The sequence below is a fragment of the Apodemus sylvaticus genome, chromosome 13, assembly GCF_947179515.1.
Source record: "Apodemus sylvaticus chromosome 13, mApoSyl1.1, whole genome shotgun sequence".
Lineage (NCBI taxonomy): Eukaryota > Metazoa > Chordata > Mammalia > Rodentia > Muridae > Apodemus > Apodemus sylvaticus.
This window is the reverse complement of record NC_067484.1, coordinates 9,615,353-9,632,046: the sequence shown is the minus strand read 5'-3', so window position 1 is coordinate 9,632,046 and position 16,694 is coordinate 9,615,353. Positions and strand designations below refer to the sequence as shown.

General features: G+C 39.8%; 1 protein-coding gene and 2 pseudogenes across 1 annotated transcript; 2 read left to right on the top strand and 1 right to left on the bottom strand.

Moving 5' to 3' along the window:
• The window catches only part of LOC127664154 (dnaJ homolog subfamily B member 1-like), a 198,142-nt pseudogene extending 186,882 nt beyond the window's left edge, over positions 1 to 11,260 (top strand).
• Positions 6,846 to 6,988, bottom strand: LOC127664287 (uncharacterized; annotated as a pseudogene).
• Positions 11,261 to 12,582: 1,322 nt separating the features above from the next.
• On the top strand, positions 12,583 to 16,278 carry Cbln2 (cerebellin 2 precursor). Its single transcript, XM_052155823.1, has 3 exons — positions 12,583 to 12,939; positions 15,761 to 15,880; positions 16,073 to 16,278. Exons 1-3 carry the CDS (start codon positions 12,583 to 12,585, stop codon positions 16,268 to 16,270), a joined length of 675 nt encoding a protein of 224 aa, XP_052011783.1. The 3' UTR covers positions 16,271 to 16,278.
• The last annotated feature ends 416 nt before the right edge of the window (positions 16,279 to 16,694 follow it).

Below are 16,694 nucleotides of genomic sequence, written 5' to 3'. Positions count from 1 at the left end.
CATGAAACTCCTGGAACTACTTCCCTTTCAAAATTGGTGATCTTTATTTTGGAATATCTGCCTTATTTTTCTCAGGTCCAGATTTGAATGAACTCACACAGACACACTGACCACAGGCAAAGACACACAGACAAAGACACACACAGAGATACACAGAAGGATGGATAGACACACACACACACACACATACAACCACCACTATCACCACCTCAATCACGAAGAGTAGTAGCAAATCTGTAGTTGAGAGTGAAGAAAATAGGATTCCCAGTTGCCTCCCTTGCAAGACATATATCACCTCCCAGTTGTGTACAAAGATCTTCCATCCTTTGTTTCATTATGTCCTATAAGCTGTTAGACTCTCACAGTAATAGAGAAGAGGAAACTAGAGTCCCCATTTATGGATTATCAAATTGTAAAAGATTTATGTTCCTTTACCAGTTAATTTTCTATTTTATTTTTAAGTGCAAGAAAACTACAGTGAACGAATAAACAGACCTGATTACGTAAAATAATGCAATCTCTCTAGAGAGAGAGAGAGAGAGAGAGAGAGAGAGAGAGAGAGAGAGAGAGAGAGAGAGAGCAGTGTTTGTCTGGCAGGCTCTTCCATCCGTGATGTTCTGCATCTTTATAAATGTTGGCCAAATACACACCAACACCGATAGAATCATAGGGCAGCATAATCCTTGCACCCTTTAAATATATTCACCCAGGAGTTTTATCACAGCTGCAGGAAACTAATGGTGGCTGTGGGTACCCATATGTTTTTACACTTATCTTGTATCTTGTATATATATATATATATATATATATATATAGAGAGAGAGAGAGAGAGAGAGAGAGAGAGATAGAGAGAGATAGGTATATATATATATATGTTTATATATATATATATATATCTTTATAGAAAGATATACCTTTCTATCTATATTTATCTATCATCAATCTCTATCATCTATTCATTTATCATTTATCTATCATCTATCTTTCTATCATCTCTTTGTATTTATGTATCTATAATCTCTCAGTTTCTCTCATCTATCCGTCTATTTATCTATCATCTAGCTATATCTATCTATCTATCTATCTATCTTTCTATCTATATTTATCTATCATGAATTTCTATCGTCTATTCATCTATCATTTATCTATCTCTCTGTCATCTATCTTTGTATCTATGTATCTGCAATCTATTAATCATTTATCTATCATCAATCTCTATCATCTATTCATCCATTTATCTATTTAGCTATCATCTATCTATATCTATCTATCTATATTTATCTATCATCAATCTCTATCATCTATGCATCTATCATTTATCTATCATCTATCTCTCTATCATCTCTTTGTATCTGTATCTATAATCTATCAATCTGAATCATCTGTCTATTTATCTATCATCTATCTATATCTATCTATTTATCTATAATTATGTATCATCAATCTCTATCATCTATTCTCTTATCATTTATCTATCATCTATCTCTCTGTCATCTATCTTTGTATCTATGTATCTACAATCTATCAATCATTTATCATCAATCTCTATCACCTATCCATCCATTTATCTAGCTATCATCTATCTATATCTATCTATGTATTATCTCACTATCCTCCATCTCATTGTTTTATATATATATATATATATATATATATATATATATATATGATATTGTAATCTATTGCATTTACATATTACTTTACACTGGGCAATAATTTTCCTCATTTTTCTTATGCCTATATAAAGGCGTTTGTGTTTTCCTCTCTTGTTTACTTGATTGACATTTGAAATTCTCACTGACTGTGAGAAAATTCCAGTCTGTTCTTGTCCTCTTTGGCATCACTGATCTTGAAAAGACTCTCAGATTTCCAAGGGTGACAAGTCAACTGGATGGTTCTGAAAGACAATGAGCACACCTTACAATGTCTCCTCCTCAGGCGGGGTGGGAGCCACCCTTCTGTTTCAGTAAAGAGGAACTCTTTTCCTCAGTTCTGCTTTGCACACAGTTCTAGCATGCATTCTCACAAGGAAACTGTGTCTCCTAATTAAGGTTATTTTCAAAGTAATGCATCGATACATCATAAAAAAATGAAGATTAGAAGGCCCAGGAGATGTCTCAGCAGGTGAAGAATCTTAGTAGCAAGCAAGTCTAACAACCCTGTGTTTGATCCCTGGAACTCTTATTGTGGAAAGAGAGATCTGATTCCTGCAAGTTATTCTCTAACATCCACAGGCCTGCTCTGGGGCTCCCATGCCTGCCCACTCTTACTAAATAAACACAGAATAAATTAATTAAACATTAATACAGAAACACATAGGAGTAGGTAATGCTAGTAATAGCTCCTTTCTCCACACATACCCAGTGTCTATTGTATTTTTTTAACCTATTTTTGATTATTTGAGGCAGGGTTTCTCTGTGTATCCCTGGTTGTCCTAGAATGTGATATGTAAGCTGGGTTAGCCTCAAACTCAGAAATCTGCAGGCCTTGTTATCCCAAGTGCTAGGATTGAAGCATAGGGCACCCCCATGCCAATCTATTGTAAATATTTTGAAAAATGTTTTTGTTATGCTTCACTTTCTTCAGTCTCAAAGTCATGTGAGTAACATGAATCTATCTAGCTACACATTTATAATTTGTAAATTTTTGCCTTCCCTTTATTCGATGTATATTTGTTTTCTACCTAAAAGCTGGAGATAAAATTCAAAAGTATCAGATTTATCCTACTTTTCTCTAATTAATATATAAGATAGTGTCCTTAAAACATAATTGTTATATGCAAATTATATTATTTGCTTTACATTAGTAATATATTATTTTGTTAAACATTCCAACAAGCACTTCCACAACTTTTATGTTAAAAGGAATATGAGTAATCGTGGCTCTCTCTCTACGCTTCATGAGATCCATCTTTATAATCTTGACATGATTTCGTCACGTCAAAATTTTTGTCAAAATGTATGAATTTTATGTTCAACAGAAGCTACTTGATTTTTATGCACTTAGAAAAGAAATGTAAGTGTTTAGATATGTGTATAATAGGCTAAAATAAAACAATTCTGTCTATTAAAAAATCAGTTTATTTGAATCTATATATTCAAGATATTGTTAATCAATTTTTGTTTTTGAGTGAATTTCACCTTAATTTCTGATTGTTAATAAATTTATTTAAATTATCCACCCATTTCTCAAAATTAGAGTGAGTTTTCTGAAATTAACACTTAATGTTCATCAAAATCAGTTCATTAATTTGAATATTCAGGATTCTCACTACACTGTCTCGTTACACATATTAAGATGTAGCAAAACACAAACATGATACTACATTTTTGGAAAAAGTTATCCTAAAGGGGGTTTAAAATAAACACTATATATAAAAGAAATTAAAATAATATGAACATTAAATATGCAAGCATGTGTTATTTTAGGAGATTAAAACCAGAGTATCACAAATATCTTTGAATACAATCCTCCCATATAATGTGAGACAATTTGTGTTATAATATTTCCCATAAGGAATTTTTTTTTTATTTTAGTATTGCAAAATTTATGTAAAATCGTACTGTTTGATTAAATGTTCATATTCCAAAAAGGTAGCTGATAGTCAAGTCCCTCATGGAAATAGTCTTCTTTCCCTTTCTGATGGCCCACCTCACCCTAAAGTGCTCCCCTGATTGCTGGGTCCCAGACTTACTCCACCCTGCCTCCACTCTCTGACTTATGGGTGCTGTCAGTCAGCCCTTTGTGGGTTATTTAAATTTTTATTTGTTTGTTTGTTTGTTTTGGCATTCTGACTTGTGAGTTCTTCCTTGCATCCTTATATAGCAGAACTTTCCTCAGGAAAAATGATGGTGTTGTGCTTCAGATATATTAGAAATTTAACGAATGTTTATGCTTATTGGAGATGATGAAAATCCTGAAGGAAAATCAATATTCTCTTGTGTAGATTATCATAAGAAATCAGCGCAAGAATGTATCAGACAAAGATCCAGTCAGTCTGCCAAGTGATGTGTTCAGGCATATATTATGCTGATTCTAAAGTGCATTTTAACTCTCTATCATTTTGGCAGTGGGTATGCAAAGCCCCAGTTTTATATGAAAGATAATATTTTAATATTACCATCAAGAAAATATTAGTTTTTATATTTGCATATAGCCTTCCGTTTCCACCATTTCTAGCAGATCTCAGCATTGATCTTATTATCTTCTGTACCCTAGCTCACACGGACCATAATAAATTTGACTCGGGAGTCAGGGGTTTAACTCTTTATTTTACACATGTACACACAAAAGAATTATTATAACCATCGGCAACACATAATCCAAGCTGAAACTCTTTCCATTACAATTATAAAATGACTTCTAGTAGAACAGCCTAGGACAGGTGATGAGCAGTCCCGATCTGCCAATTAAAATAATTTTAGAATGTGGCTTATCTGGCCTTTTCAGTTACCCTTGATGTCTCCTGACCAAGTTTTACTCAACAGAAGTAAAAAACTCCAAGGAAAAGGTTTTGTGTCAAATTTTAAGAAGGGCATGATTTCTTTTCTCTTTGAAATAATGCATATAAAATATCACATAACGAACTTGAGAAAATAGTTTCTGTAGGTATGAAGAGCCTGAACAGCTGCTACCTACACCACCAAATACCGATGTCCACATTTATTGCACAACCACCAGGCTCTTTTCCAGTATGAGTTTGTTTTATATAAGTGCACTTCCCTCACAGATGTCTTAAATAGTAAGCCTTCCAAATACCTTTCAGGTGTTGAGTGAGGGCTCCGTAGAAATAGAAGCCTGGATCTCTTCAGTAGGCAGACTGGTACCCATACAAGTTGCCAGCAGGTTCCAGCCCAACATTTTAAACAAGAGTGAAGATGATTCACATATTCATTACAGTTTGGAAGCTTAAACAGCTATGAACATATTCCGCAGTTTGCCTGCCCTCCTTTCCTATCTGGAACTGGTTTCAGTTCCTTATGAATAGTCTATGATGGTGGGCATATACAATGGACATACATGAAACATACATGCTGCTGATGTAACAGACCTAGATATTTTCAAGAGATATTCTTGTGTATCTATGGACTATTAAAACAATGGACTTGCTCTGAGAATCTCATGTAAAGGGAAGGCAAAGATTTCACTCATAGGAAGGACATTTCTCTTGGAAAGTGATTTCACACAACTCTAACTACTTGTCAGATCACCTCATTGAATGAGACCACAGTCCAGACAATCATGGGTCACTGGTGCAACAGACCCCCACATTGACAGGTACTTCTTAGATGTTCATATTCTTGGTACTCTATTTAAACTTTAATTTCACTTCAGAAGCTTGGGATATAGAGTGGAGAGTTCACCAATTATCTTTGTCCTCTTGTCAATATGACATTGAATAAATCTTCTTTCTCTGGTTTTCACAATTAAGTTGGCTCTTTTAATTGAGGACTGATGGATAGAGATGGCTGAGGGCACAGTCTGTGACCTTCAAGTGAGTTACTACTAGTGCTCCACTGTAAAGAGAACTCAGCGTTCAAGTGAGCAGGCAGCACAGCTTCACTTAAATCTTGAGATATGTCTTAAGGATGTTTGTGCTTGAACCCTGATTTCTGTTCAAATAAATCCTATTTCTCTTAAAAACTTATGATCAGTATAAAATGGCTTTTATAGTGGATTACATCAAAAGAGTGGCTCCTAAGGGAGTATACTATTCTTAGCCTGGACCTTCAAGTTGTTCAGTATCCACTCAGAGCATTCCTAAGAGGGGTCCTTTAATATTCCCCAAGGGTGCTTTATGTCTATCAAATACTCTCAAGATCAAGAGGTAATGTCAATCAAAAAATAATTCAGTCAAGTTTACAAAACATCTTCTGAAAAAAAACAGCATCATAGTTATGTTCACATTTAGGCAGTATATGATTCCATTTATTTTATATTGTATAAAGAAATGTCTGTCTTGTTGCTCCTGCTTAGCTAGTTTTCTTATAGAGCCCATAATTACCTGTTCAAGAATAATGCTATCTACGGGTGGCAGGGTCTTCAGCATCAGCTAAGACAAACGAAACAATCCCTCAAATATATATTCAAAGAACAATAATTTATTAACCATACTCAAAATATTGTGAGTATTGTGAGCCTTGACAACATACTTGCAGCTTACTCTAAATAAAAAATCAGGAAATGCTTTAACTATATATTAGTGATTTTCTACATTTTTCTTACCAAAAACATTTATTTTTGAAGCAAAAATTTGTAGATTAGCATTAACTGTTTCTTATTCATCTAGAATTACCTATTTCTTATTGAGAAAAAGATTGGAGAAATGTTTACTTTGTATAAAAAGCCAATTATTTTTAGTAGGTTGAAATGACTCTCAAACATTTGATCCAACTTAGAAAGGCAATAGAGATATTTCCTTTCCCAAATAAGGAAAAGAAACAGAAGTATTATGTGAAACATCAAGACCTAAAGAATTAAGAGAAAAGGTTTCTCTTCTAATCAATTCTTGCTATGTCTTCTTCTTTTTTTTTTAACTTTTTTTTAACTTTTTTTTATTATTCGATATAATTTATTTACATTTCAAATGATTTCCCCTTTTCTAGCCCCCCCACTCCCCGAAAGTCCCGCAAGCCCACTTCTCTTCCCCTGTCCTCCCACCCACCCCTTCCCACTTCCCCGTTCTGGTTTTGCTGAATAGTGTTTCACTGAGTTTTTCCAGAACCAGGGGCCACTCCTCCTTTCTTCTTGTACCTCATTTGATGTGTGGATTATTGCTATGTCTTCTAGTACATAATAGCTCAAATATTAGATTATATTATACATATTTGTTATATATATTATAAATAAAGTTTGGTGGATATATATATATATATGTATGTATATACATATATATATAATGTGTGTGTGGTGTGTGTGTGTAATTTCCCTCCTGTGCAATTATCAAGACATTCTACACTTGATCTTAGCCAAAAGGCCGAGAAGCGATATCAAGACATTCTAGTCTATGAAAGGATAACAGGGATGCTGGAGAGATGACTCAGAGGCGAAGAGTGTTTGTTGCTCTTCCAGAACACCTATATTTCTTCCCCAATACCTCAGCTGTTAGAGCACTCACAGCTACACTTAATTCCAGCTCAACAGGTTCCAAATTCCTCTTCTGGTCTCCATGGGCTTCTGCACACATATGCCATATACTAACACAGGTACATACATATACATACATTTAAATAAATAATTTTTAAAAGACTTATGTATTATGAGACCTTGAAATAGTAGCTTCATAATATCCCAATACATCATCATATATCCCTAAAGAGGATAACAAAGTGCACTAAAAGAGTAAAAATACTGTGATATTGAGAAAGTAGCATAATTTTAATCCCAATGCTCAGGTTGCAAAGGCAAAGGCAGGCAGATCTTAGTGAGCTTGATGCCAGCATGGTCTGGATAGTAAGTCTATGTGGCTATCTAGGTCTGAATAGTGAGCCCTTGTCTTAAAGTACACAAACAAACAAGGAGAGAAGCACACAAGAAAAAGAAAACAGTGCCAGTGAAACTAATCCCATGATTGTGGTGTGCTGTCTTGCTAACAAAAATATAGAATGGATATTAAATATTTGGCTGTGTGCCATTAAAGTCTCTGAAACATAATCTGACAAATCAAGTCTGTTCCTGATAGCAATGATAGCTTATTTATCCCCACATGACTGTAGAGTGTAGACAGTCGAGTCCTGTCAGTCTACCTTTTAACTTAGTCAATTAAATGTTTATCTAATTGACTGGGATAATATGATTGTGTCATGTTTCAGTTAATAAATGCAACCTAGTACCTCATATGAATACATTTTCTTGGACTTTCTATTGAACAGTCGCTGAGCTAGAGTTCATTCCAATCTTAATTTTTTGCATACATTAGTAATTCACTAAGACAAAAATGCCCATATAGCTTGAAGTATTTATTTTTTTCTGCAACCATTCATTCTTTAATATCTTTGTTTCTCTGAGAAATGTGGACATATTTAAACAAATTACCATATATAACTGAAGGAGTATATGATATTTTTGCATCTCTGTGATATTCCATACCTTAATCACTTTCTAACATAGACACCCTCCTGCATTAAATATATATTTTCATGTTTTAGGGAAAGACAGATTTGTATTAGTGCATATATTTTTCTGTAAAAGTACATTTATAGGTTCTGCATCCCAGAATATGTATAAGTGAGACCCGTGAGAGATCATGTTTTAAACACACCTAGAAAAAAACAACAATACGATGTTGTATTTTAATGATGACAAAAAAAAAAAAAGACCAATACAGGCTGGAATTGCTTTTCAACAGTGAGTACTCTCCAGGGAAGATCATGTTAAGCTTTACGAGAGGTAACTATTTTGGACAAATAAAATGAATAAGAGCTTAATTTCCCCCAACTAAATGCACTTTTTAATATTACAATACTTCCCCATTAGCCATGTGTGATGTTTCTCTCTGGCTCAGAGTGCTGGTCATGGGCATTATGCTGTCTGCTACATCAGAATCAGAGGTCATGGTGCAGTCACAAATATTCATGCTGTTTCACTTCAGAGAACCAAATTTATTGTCCATATTCTGATAATAACAATGATTACTAATAATGAAAGCATGGGATATGATATGTAATCATCATTGAAATATACACAGAAGTGATCCACTTTAATTCCATGGTATGGATGTTTTTCTTCTAAACATGCTTGTAAACACACACACACACACATACACACACACACACACTATCTCCTAACTAAAGATCCAGTAGGTGGAAGTACCAATTGATGTGTCAATAAATTATCCACTTTTCTGTCAATCTGATTCATTCCACAATTTCTAGTTTCTTTGTTAAACAAAAAAACTCAAGCTGAGATTCATACATATTTTCATTTTGTTACACAAGGATACTTGGTTTCACACCATAACCTAGCTCAGCATGTGAAGGTTTCCTTAATATGTTGTTTACATACTGCCATTACCACATATAACCATGGTTTTGTTTTGCTTTTGTTTTATTTTGTCGTTTGCCTCAAAGGTAGTAAGTTGGTTCCAGTGTTTATATAAGTCAAATGTTTCAAAGGACCTAAGGAACTGTTTAATTAAACAATTACTTTGAGATTTTAGATGTGTGCAAGGCTCATTTCTGTTGTGCTTGCTTTCATGTTGGTTCATTTCTGTTGTGTTCTTTATCCTCTGTTGGCAGGTTTGAATCCAATTCTGTCTTCGTGATGGCACTGTACAATCATCCTTCCATGGCAGAGACAATCAAATTCAGATATTAGAGGAAAATAACTCTAAAGTAAGATTGCACCCTTTCCGTTGAGTTAAACTCACAAATGATAGTAAGACGCGGCTGCTGTGCCTTTTCCAAGGATCTCAGCGATGCAGAGCATGGCACCTGCAAACTGCGATTTCCAGTGTCTGTGCTGTAGTGCTGACGGATTCTTAAGTTATTTTATAGTCTGTAATGCTCGGCATCTTATGTGATGCAGAATGCATTTGTCTCTGACATTCTCTTAATCACTACAATACTCTGATACCCATGGGAAACCTTTGGCTTCAACTAAGCGTATGCTGTGGGTTTCATTTGGGCTCAGCCCACCCCCCTTTTCTACTGAGGTGATTGGACATGCACGGTAACTTCAGTGCTTAGGCCTTCCGTCCTAGAATGGCCACGGACGAGCCAATAAAAAGGGTCTTCAAAAGCTCTTATCGAAGAAGACGCGTCTCAGAAGGCAGAAGCAGGATGACTGAAATATCCAAAGGGAGGAAAAATAGGAGTGCTGACTTCTGGGGAAACAAAACAGCAACATGCTGTGCTCCATTGAACTACATGGGCTGATTTGGATTTTTTTTTTTTCCACCAGCCTACCAGAAATGCATACCATCCAAAACAGAGCAAAATCATTGCAATGGTGCTTTAAAAAAAAAATCATATTAAGTCCATATGTCAAAGCTGCTTTGCCTTTGTTCAGTGTCTGCTGTGTGTTTAATAGCCCAAGATAACCCACCACAGCATGCATTCATTCTCTTGGCCGACTTACATGTTAGAGGAATAAAGAGTTAAAAACACAAGCATGTCTGCAGTAAACTGCGAGGAGAACGAATATTGAAAGACAATATTTATTTGCTTTTTTGTTGCATTTTTGTATGAAACGGTGTTGTTTTAGCTGGGACAAAGAAAAAAAAATCCTCAAGGCTCACCTTTGTCCCTGGGTACTCCCCCATACAGAGTCGGATTTTTCACAGCCTGAAGCCGGCAGGCTTCCGCGCCCATAGATGGCGCCCCTTGTCCGTGCTTGTGCATCTCGCGGCTCTCCAGGCGCAGCTCGGAACCCGCGTTCTCCCTGGGTCTTTAGAGCCCAGAGACTGCGTTTTAATAAACACTAGTGGTGCCAACGCGCTCCACCAGCCCCGGGGTTCAGAGCAGCAGACACATAAACCCAAGCAGGAAGAGTCTCTTTAATCTCTGCCAAAAGCTGACATTTCACTAACCGGAAATTTTGGAATTGCAGTTCTAAAACCATTAAATTCCCGAGGCTTTTCTTTTCTTAAAGAAAATACTTTTCCTTTTTTTTTTAAAGTACTCTCCCCCCTCACACACACACCCTTTAAAATTATGAATGTGGCCACTCTGTTCAAGATCAAGACTTGGAGGGAATTTGGAAAAGAAAACGAATCTGGAAGAAGAAACACGGCTGGTGCTTCCATGGGCGCCTAGTTTTAAGAAGGTACTTAAGAGATGTCTAGATGTCTAGGTGAGAGACGGACACTGGGGTTTGGCAAGGTGCTAGGGGGGAAGTCACAGGGGGAATCCACCCGCTGTGGATTCTAGGAGTGAGGGAATGAGGAGTCTGTAGTTGGCAGCTCCTAGCTGTGCTTTCTGAAGTCCGGAGCAGAGGCGGGGACGCAGGGATCCTGTTCGTGAGGTCTTGGATAGGTGCACTGACTGGTGGACTATTCCGGACCTGGAGGAGCCAAGCTGCGCGCTTTGGTGCGGCTCCTGGCCCCGGTGCGGCTCTAAGCGGAGAGCATAGCAAGGAGGTCCAAGGCACCTCCGTGCACAGAGCAGCGCTCAGTGCGGGCTCTCTGGGCTCCTGGGGCCGGGGCGTGGTGTGCTTGCGGAGCAGGATCCGACCGAGTGGAGCGGTGGCAGGGCGGGGCGGAGCAGTTATTGGTCAGGCGCTGGGAGAAGGGTCATGCTCCGAGGTGTCCTCCTCCCGCTAGCTCCCGCTGGCTCATTTTCTCTAAGCAGAACTTCTCCGACATCGGTACTCGCCCGCCATGGACGTTCCAGGTAATCCACCGGATCCCTGTGCTCTGGGATCTGCTTGTTAGTTGCCTGTTTGTAATGCTTTACCGGGACCTTGAGTAGTCTGAGTGCTGGGGGATCTAGAGAGAGAGGAGAGTCAGTGGCTGAGTGTGTGTTATCTTGAGAGCGGTAGACAGGATATTTATTGAAACGCAACTTCTTTTTTCTTAGAAAGAACATTGCAAGAGTTTGGAGAGTGTGGGCGACGAGGCGCGGGTTCTTTCTGGTTTTGTCCCTGGGCTGGGTGTTGGAATGGCCTCTTTGGTTTAGCTGAAGAAGAGGGGACTGGGTAAAAGTGGAAACCTGTGTAAGTTAACAGACAGCTACAGAAGAGGGGAGTCGGTGTCCAGAGACAAGAGCCTGCAAATGTGTAAAATCCGGCATCCTGGTGCTGGATTCAGCTCTTTGCTTGAAAGAGGACTCCAGCAGGCTCTCCTAGGGGGCTCACCAGTGGCTACGGGGTTGGAAGTGGGTGTTAGAATTTCACTCCTCACCCACCCCATCCCGCCTTTCCTTGTTTCCGTCCTTTCCTTTTTTTATTCTTAATCTCATCACACAAGAAGCTTTCTGGGGTTTGTTCTTGAGGATGCGGGGGTGGGGTGGGGTGGGTGTAGGCAGATTATTTTTATTCGAAAAATTACTTCCTGGATAGAACAGGATAAAGGGGAAGGCAAGGAAAGGAAGGGTTTCTTCCTGAGGCTATCCAGAAAGCTGTTGACAGGAAGCTGGTTAAGCATCTTTTTGTTTGTTTGTTTTTTCCTTGACTACATTTAATTCCTCTAGATGTCTTGGACTGAGTAGGCAGGAGACAGTAACGACGCCTTCTTTAGAGGTCCCCAATCCCGTTTACACCCTTCTCCAGAATTGCAGCCCAGAATCCCGGGCTCCAAGAGCACATTGTTGGGCATCTGGTGGGTTGATTGGTGCTTTCTCGGATCCATTATGTCTCATCTGGAATGAGCATAGTTTTCGGGAGCCAAGGGGGATGGTCATTTGGAAGGGACTGGAGAGTACTAGGCACTTGTTCCCCTTCTACCTGCCTGCCTAAGTATTGGGATTTTTGCCCTGACAGGTCCGCAGGTGCCTTCCTTCTGAGAATCGTTTGGCCTTGATCATCTGAAGCGAGTACCCAGCCCAGAGAAGGCTATACTCTCTAGCGCTGCGTATTCCTGTGCGCACCCAGGCAGCCCTCCGGCTTCTGCCGGCTTTGACATTCACAGGGCGCCCCCCAGCCCAGATGCTCGCGCCTGGCCAGGGCCCCAGAGGGCCGCTGCTGAGCATGCCCGGGCGCCGGGGGGCGCTGCGTGAGCCGACCGACTTTGGCTCCAGTCTAGGGGCAGCGCTGGCCCTGCTGTTGCTGCTGCTGCCCGCCTGCTGCCCGGTAAGGGCTCAGAACGACACGGAGCCCATCGTGCTAGAGGGCAAGTGCTTGGTGGTGTGCGATTCCAGCCCATCGGGGGATGGCGCCGTCACTTCTTCTCTGGGCATTTCTGTGCGCTCAGGCAGTGCCAAGGTGGCCTTCTCCGCTACTCGGAGCACCAACCACGAGCCTTCAGAGATGAGCAACCGTACCATGACCATCTACTTCGACCAGGTCAGCGGCTAAAATGCCCACCCGCCGATAAGTAGAGGACTGGCCAGGGTATCTGGCTGGCAAGGGCTCCCTACATAAGCAGGAGGAGCGCCAGGCTGCTTTTCCCACCTCTGCCTTGCCCTTTGAATACTGTGCTTTCCTGGACACCCCCCTGAACACATTGAAGAGTTTAGGTTTTAAATACCAGCTCTCCTGGCGCGAATTACTGCGAGTCCTGTAAGGCTCTCCGAGCTTTCTAGGTGTCTGGTAAAGCTGAAATATGAAATACATTTCCCTCAAAGAAACCTAGTGTGCTTTCCTTTTTGCTGAGGGCAAGGCAGTTTGTGGTGAACAATCTTCAGACACCAAGGGGAGAGGACTTCCTCTTAAAGATGCTGCATTTAATAAATTCCCCATTCAAAAAGGTGTCTGACAAAGGACTGGACCTCCTGCTTATATTTGGGACCCGGTGACATGAAGGTTAAACTAAGTGGGGAATAGTGTGTAAGAGAGCAGAAATATTTCTCTGCGTATATACACCAGAATAAAGTGTCAGTAAATGAAACTGCAGGGTGTCCATACAATATGCCCAAATATAAATGCACAGTATGACTCTGAAAACTTAACAAGACAAAGGCCTATGATTGAAATGTATTTAAGTCATCTAATTTCTGGTCTATGAGCCAAGCAGCCAAGAATTAGGGAGATGGCTATGTAAATGTTTTTCTGGGTGGTGCCATTACTGTGTATTCTCCCCTTGTGGTTCCTATTAGTCTTCAGAAATTGAAAAGGTGGTAGTGGTTTTCATACTTTTCTCCAATCAGTTAACACTCCTGCCAGTGGGGCTTTGTGTAAAATGGAGTCCTGAAACTTCACTAGACATAGTTGGAGGTTCTCTACCACTTTCCCTCTGTGCAGTAACCAGCTTCTTAACCATTTCCAACCAATTCACAGATTTGATCTCTCTTTAGGCTCTTATATTCATTTAAAAATTCGTGCATTTGAAGGTTTAGGAAAGTTGCTCTGATACAAGAACATTTATTTTCATTAATTCCAAATAAGACAGTATGACATAGCATATATAGTTCATATTTTTCTTTACCCAGTGTTATTGCACTGCTGTTATTTTTCAATCCGGTTTCTATCACATGTTCTTCACAGCTTTTTTAGGTCCGGTGATTTGTGGACTTATCCATAAAGTTTGGATACATGATCAGTAGTAAGAGGAATCTTGTTTTATAGATGAATTAACTTTTTCTGGTTCCTGTTATGTTGTCAGTGAAGGAGACACTAGGCTCAGGGCCTGGTTGGGAGTCTTCATCTGCACTAAAGCCTTGAATAAACCTTATTTCCAGAATTGAAAATCCACTTTGAGAGGAGGGTATGGAGAAAGGAGTCAAGGCTGCTGAAAGGGCACGCAAGGGAGAGCTTCATTCTCCAATGAAGCAGCCCGGGGAGCAGTGGACACAGGCATCAGGGGTGCTTTGTCCTCAAAGGTGGATCGTGCATGTGAGTCTCCGGCTCTGGAGGGGGCTGAAGTGATGCTCACAGTAAGGTGAAGATGCAGAGTGCCCTCCAAGCCATAGCTGCTGATGTTACGGACAGCAATCCACTTTGCCCTGGGAGACTGGGTACTTCATCCATGCAACTCTGTAAAAGTAACAGCCCAAAGCCCTTGGAGCTACTAAAAGATAGTCCAGGGTTTTAGTGCAGCTAGCTGTTTACTTTTTTAAGAATAAAACACTAGCAGGTCATTTTATTATTTTAACAGAGTTGAAATTTTTTCTTGGGGAGGGATGAAAACAGAAGGCAGACAGAGCAGCCAGATAGTATTTTGAACAGAACGGGAGTGAGATGGGGGTCTTGATTCCTTACATTCCTCTGCTTACTCCTCTTTATTTGAGGAAGGCCACCTGTGGGCCTCTGCTGGGAGCTAATTGTGTTATTTTTCTTTCTGACTGTAGGGATTCCCTCACTTTGAACTAACAGTGTCCAGCTGAGTTTCCAGTTCAGTGGTCTTTGTCTGTGCGTGCTTTTTTTACACATGATCCCCTCATTCATCCAAGGAGCAAGCTCTGCTTAGCAGGGAATGAATTTTAACAGGGCAGCAGCCAGTGCTTCCTAACTATTGAACACTAACTATGAACCTTGAGCCTCTAACCTCTAACACTGAACCTTCCTAATATCACATTGAATACTAACTATGAGGTGCCTGGTGTGTATCACCAGAGCCCGGGGCCTACTGGGCAGGGAAATCTTAAACAAACCATTCTCTCCTGGAGCCTAGGGAGTTAACACCACATCTTACCACTACTCATGTGAAATTATGGAAGGGTCTAGTCTGTTGCTCCATTATCTTTTCTCTCTCTGTTCCATATGAAGTTTTATTCATTAAGCATAGCATCAGGCTGAATTCCCTAGGAGGCACCACTTTAAATAACAACAACAACAACAAAAACAAAAACAAAAACAGAATGGATTTACAAGTTGTTTCTTGGCTTTACTGTCTATTACTTTCTTCATACCCTGCATAATATCATGCAAAAATTGCATCTATTTGAGTGTATAATTAAAAGACACTTCCAGAGTCCTTATTAATTAGAAGCCATGAGAATATCTTTTGAAACTTTTCTGGTATTGAATGCTGTGTTTTTTGTTTTTTTTAAATTGATACTAGATGCTTCTTATATGGTTTGGCTAAAGCTGTGGATTTGGTGGTCGCTATGCTCAATACCAATAAATCAGCTCTCTTGGTAGTCGACTGAAAGTATGGAGAAAATAGAAGCTAAGAAAGGTCATGCTGTGTGAGTACCTCAGTATGTTGCTCCCTCTTCTTTTTCAGGTCTTAGTAAACATTGGCAACCACTTTGACCTTGCCTCCAGCATATTCGTGGCACCAAGAAAGGGAATCTACAGCTTCAGTTTCCACGTGGTCAAAGTGTACAACAGACAAACTATCCAGGTGAGTAGGTTTGAAAGCTGAACCATTAAAGGATTGACAGACAGGGTGTTGGCCTCTAAGCCAGTTCTTTCAGGTTCCAGGTGTGTGGGTTCCAAAAGTTAGGTGGGGTGAAAACCCTTAGGGGAGAAGAGAACAGGATGTGGGACTGAGGTGGTCTCTCATCTGCTGAGTCTTCCTTCCTCTGTCTTCCAGGTCAGTTTAATGCAGAATGGCTACCCAGTGATCTCTGCATTTGCAGGAGACCAGGATGTTACCAGGGAAGCAGCCAGCAATGGTGTTCTGCTGCTCATGGAGAGAGAAGACAAAGTTCATCTCAAACTGGAGAGAGGCAACCTCATGGGAGGCTGGAAATACTCCACATTCTCGGGCTTCTTGGTTTTTCCTCTATAGACAGAGTCACCAGGATGGTGGGAAGGTTTTGATCAGGACCCAGGCATCTTCCCCCTGTAACACCTTGAACTTGTCTGGATAGGATGACTTGGGCCCACCTCCATCAGATTATTGGTTTAGAAGAATGACTTTCTTCTAAAGCTCCAGTATTTTCTTTGACTATTGACAATTTCTCTGGAACCTGGGCTCTAACTAGCTTTAGAAGACAAGGTCTTAAGGAGAAATGAAATTATCGATTTGAGCAATTTGTACCTGTGATTGTAAAGTCGATGTTGGATTTTATTGTTGGAACAATTGACTTAACTTCTCTTGTTTGTACGTTGTATCTTGTCCTGATGACACAGACGCTGCTGACCCTCAGATGGATTGCACGCTCCAGTCAGGGCTTAAAGCAAGAGCCCAGCAAAGAGCCACCTACCAGGCA

Coding starts and splice junctions, on each gene's coding strand:
- Cbln2 (XM_052155823.1), top strand. CDS start 12,583: ATGCTCGCGCCTGGCCAGGGCCCCAGAGGGCCGCTGCTGAGCATGCCC. Junction 12,940..15,760: donor TGACCATCTACTTCGACCAG/GTCAGCGGCTAA, acceptor CTTCTTTTTCAG/GTCTTAGTAAACATTGGCAA. Junction 15,881..16,072: donor ACAACAGACAAACTATCCAG/GTGAGTAGGTTT, acceptor TCTGTCTTCCAG/GTCAGTTTAATGCAGAATGG.